This window comes from Amphiura filiformis, chromosome 2 (assembly GCF_039555335.1).
Source record: "Amphiura filiformis chromosome 2, Afil_fr2py, whole genome shotgun sequence".
NCBI classification, from domain to species: domain Eukaryota; kingdom Metazoa; phylum Echinodermata; class Ophiuroidea; order Amphilepidida; family Amphiuridae; genus Amphiura; species Amphiura filiformis.
The window spans coordinates 70,101,987-70,105,850 of record NC_092629.1 but is presented as its reverse complement, the minus strand read 5'-3'; the positions used below and the strand labels follow the sequence as shown (position 1 = coordinate 70,105,850).

Sequence of the window (3,864 nt, the reverse complement as noted above, 5' to 3'; positions counted from 1 at the left end):
CCTAGCATCATGCTAGCGAGTGATTAACCGCTCGCCTTTAAAATCTAGACGGCAAGGCCTGGGTGAGTGCAGTAAATGGGAAACCATTCTATGTATACGTAGCAGCAAATGTATTGACATTGGACATCCCTAAATATACTAGGCAGTCCCAATACTATTATAAATGGTTTCGTTAATATGTAAACTAGTATAGTACAAAAGTGCGACTGCAACCTTATGTTGATTATATATAAAGATATACAATGGGGAGAATACCGTATATCCTGGAATAGTTGCCCGCCCCTTCAATTAAATACCCCACCATTTTTTCAACAATCAAGATGTTTCAAAAAATGCTAATATTTCCATGCTATCTTGTGTTGTAAGCTTACCAAGATGCACATACAAGCGCTAAATGGCATCGGTAGTTGACGAAAGTCCAATCGTAAACCCAGAAGTGAAACGGAAGTTATCATTCCTACATTATTTCAGTGTGAGTGTTATCTTCACAGGTCTTAACTCAAATTTAAAACTTTATTGTTACACTCGTCCACATTAATGTGACACTTTAAGGTACAACTCTTCAAAATCAGACATTTCAAACCACAGCTCAGTCACATTGAGTCACCTGGATATTTTGTGAACTAAGACAAGGCAGGCCTAATATCAGCTATTGCAGATAGGGCCTTCCATCTCTAATCCTTTGATATTAACCTAAGAGGGATTAGTGCCAAGAGGCCCTATCTGCAATAGCTCCACCATAAACATTTGGACAATTTCTGCATTCTATATTGTACATAATCTAAAATATGACACCTGGCAGCTATTGCAGATAATAATATCTAGTATATATATAATAATTATCAAGCACAAATGGCATGGTCTTATTTAAAACAAACTCATATTAACCATAAAAAGAAATAAAAACAGCAATCTCTCAACACGCGATATTCAAAATTCCCGCGCTGAAATGTTCTAGAGCAATGACGTCATGGTTATTTAAGCTCATTTGTCGTCAGGCTTCATTGAATTATTGGGACGTCATTGCTCTAGACAATTTCGGCGTGGGAAATTTGAATATCGCGTGTTGAAAGATGGCTGTTTTTATTCGTTTTTATGGTTAATATGAATTTGTTTTAAATAAAACCATGTGATTCGTGCTTGATAATTATTTTTCTAACATATAAGACATAATGTTGTGATTACCGGACACTTCCTTTAATAGTGAACACAGTTATACATGCCAAACAACAGTGTGGATTAACATCAGTAATTTCAATACCCTTTTCAAGAAAAAAATCTTGATTGGCATAGCAATTACTTACTGAAAGTTGAGACAAAGAATTTAGGAAAAAATCGGAATTACGCCACCATGAGCTATCTACAGGAATTAAAAGTGTCATTACATGTTCTGTACAATTTTATAAAAATCAAGTGAACATAATAAACTACAGGTTCACAAGCCAATGACTCAATTTTCCGGATAATTCCACATAGCATGTATTTTTCTAGGTTTCATAATATTAACATTATTTCCATTGATATCAGACATGCAACTATTATTTGCTGTTGGTAGTTAGTAACAGGTTATAGCCATTTCAGTGCCATTGATAATAACATGTAATGATGAGTTTGAAAATAACCTACGAACAGTATTCAGTAATGAGCCTCCATACCCGGGTCATAGTCAATTGTATATGTGCCATCATTATTGTCCTGTACATTCAGTGAGTATCTACCTTGTGTGGCTTCTACCTTGGCATTGCCAATGGTCATCTTATGGCCATTGGCATCCACAGTTTGAACAATGGCTTTCTTCCTACCAGGTGTACTTGGCAGTCCTAATTGAATGGTACATTGCTGTGGGTCAACCTCTGGCAGGACATTGAATGGACTTCCTGTCATTTCAGTACCATTTATCTTTACATGTATTGAGCCCCCATATGAGGCATAGGCAATTGTGTATGTGCCATCATTGTTGTTCTGTACATCCAGTGAGTTTCCACCTTGTGTAGCTTCTACCTTGGCAATGCCAGTAGTCATATTCTGGCCATTGACATCTACAGTTTGAACTATAGCTTTCTTACTGCCATTTCCATTTGGCAATCTTAACTGAATTTTACATTGCTTAGGGTCAACGGGTGGTAGAATACTGAATGGACTTCCTTTCATTACAGTCCCATTTATCTTTACAAGTAGTGGGCCATCGGATAAGGCATAGCCAATTGTATATGTGCCATCATTGTTGTCCTGTACATGCACTGAGTCTCCACCTTGTGTAGCCTTTACTTTGGCATTACCAGTGGTCATATTATGACCATTGACATCTACAGTTTGAACTAAAGCTTTATTCAAGCCATGTCTACTTCCTAATCGAATGGTACATTGCCGTGGGTCAACCTCAGGCTGGGTATTGAATGGACTTCCTTTCATTTCAGTCTCATTTATCGTAACATGTAGTGGCAGTGAGTCTCCATATGGGTCATACTCAATTGTATATGTGCCATCATTGTTGTCCTGTACATCCAGTGAGTCTCCATTTTGTGTAGCTTCTACCTTGGTATTGCCAGTCGTCATAATAAGGCCTTTGGCATCTACAGTTTGAACAATGGCTTTCTGGAAGCCACGTCTACCTAACAGTCCTAATCGAATGGTACATCGCTGTGGGTCAACCTCTTGCAATGTATTGAATGGACTTCCTTTTATTTCAGTCCCATTTATTTTAACATGAAGTGAGCCCCCATATGAGGCATAGGCAATTGTATATGTGCCATCATTATTGTCTTGTACATGCAATGTGTCTCCAAATTGTGCAGCTTCTACCTTGGCATTGCCAATGGTCATCTTCTGGCCATTGACATCTATGGTTTGAACTATGGCTTTCAAATTGCGATTTCCATTCGGCAGACGTAACTGAATGGTACATTGCTGAGGGTCAACAACCTGTGGCAGAATATTGAATGGACTTCCTTTCATTTTAGTTCCATTTATCTTTACTTGTACTGGTTGTTTACACTCATACGAGGCATAATCAATTGTATATGTGCCATCGTTGTTATCCTGGACATGCAACAAGTTTCCACCTTGTGAAGCTTCTACCTTGACATTGCCAAAGGTCATATTATGGCCATTGGCATCTACAGTTTGAACAATGGCTTTCTTTGAGCCATGTTTACTTCCTAATCGAATGGTACATTGCCATGGGTCAACCTTAGCCAGGGTATTAAATGGACTTCCTTTGATTTCAGTCCCATTTATCGTAACATGTAGTGGTTGTGAGTTCCCATATGGATCATACTCAATTGTATATGTGCCATCATTGTTGTCCTTAATACCCAGTGAGTTTTCATTTTGTGTAGCTTCTATCTTAGCATTACCAATGGTCATATCATGGCCATTGGCATCTACAGTTTGAACAATGGCTTTCTGATAGCCACGTCTACCTAACAGTCCTAATCGAATAGTACATTGCTGTGGGTCAACGTCTTGCAATGTATTGAATGGGCTTCCTTTTATTTCAGTCCCATTTATCATAACATGCAGTGGGCTCCCGGATGACATGGATGAAGCATAGTCAATTGTATATGTGCCATCATTGTTGTCCTGTGCATGCAGCGAGTCTCCATTTTGTGTAGCTTCTACCTTGGCATTGCCAGTGGTCATATTATGGCCATTGGCATCTACAGTTTGAACTATAGCTTTCTGCAAGCCCGTCTACCAAGCAGTCCTAATCGAATGGTACATTGCTGTGGGTGAACCTCAGGCAGAGTATTGAATGGACTTCCTTTCATTTCAATCCCATTTATCTCAACACGTAGTGGGCCCCCATATGAACCATATTCAATTGTATATGTGCCATCATTGTTATCTTGTACATCCAGTGAG

The 3,864-nt window shown here is 38.7% G+C and overlaps 1 protein-coding gene across 1 annotated transcript; it reads right to left on the bottom strand.

Annotated features, from left to right (window-relative positions):
* Nucleotides 1-1,635: 1,635 nt before the first annotated feature.
* On the bottom strand, nucleotides 1,636-3,642 carry LOC140142478 (filamin-A-like). Its single transcript, XM_072164468.1, has one exon. It carries the CDS (start codon nucleotides 3,640-3,642, stop codon nucleotides 1,636-1,638), a length of 2,007 nt encoding a protein of 668 aa, XP_072020569.1.
* Between the last annotated feature and the right edge of the window lie 222 nt (nucleotides 3,643-3,864).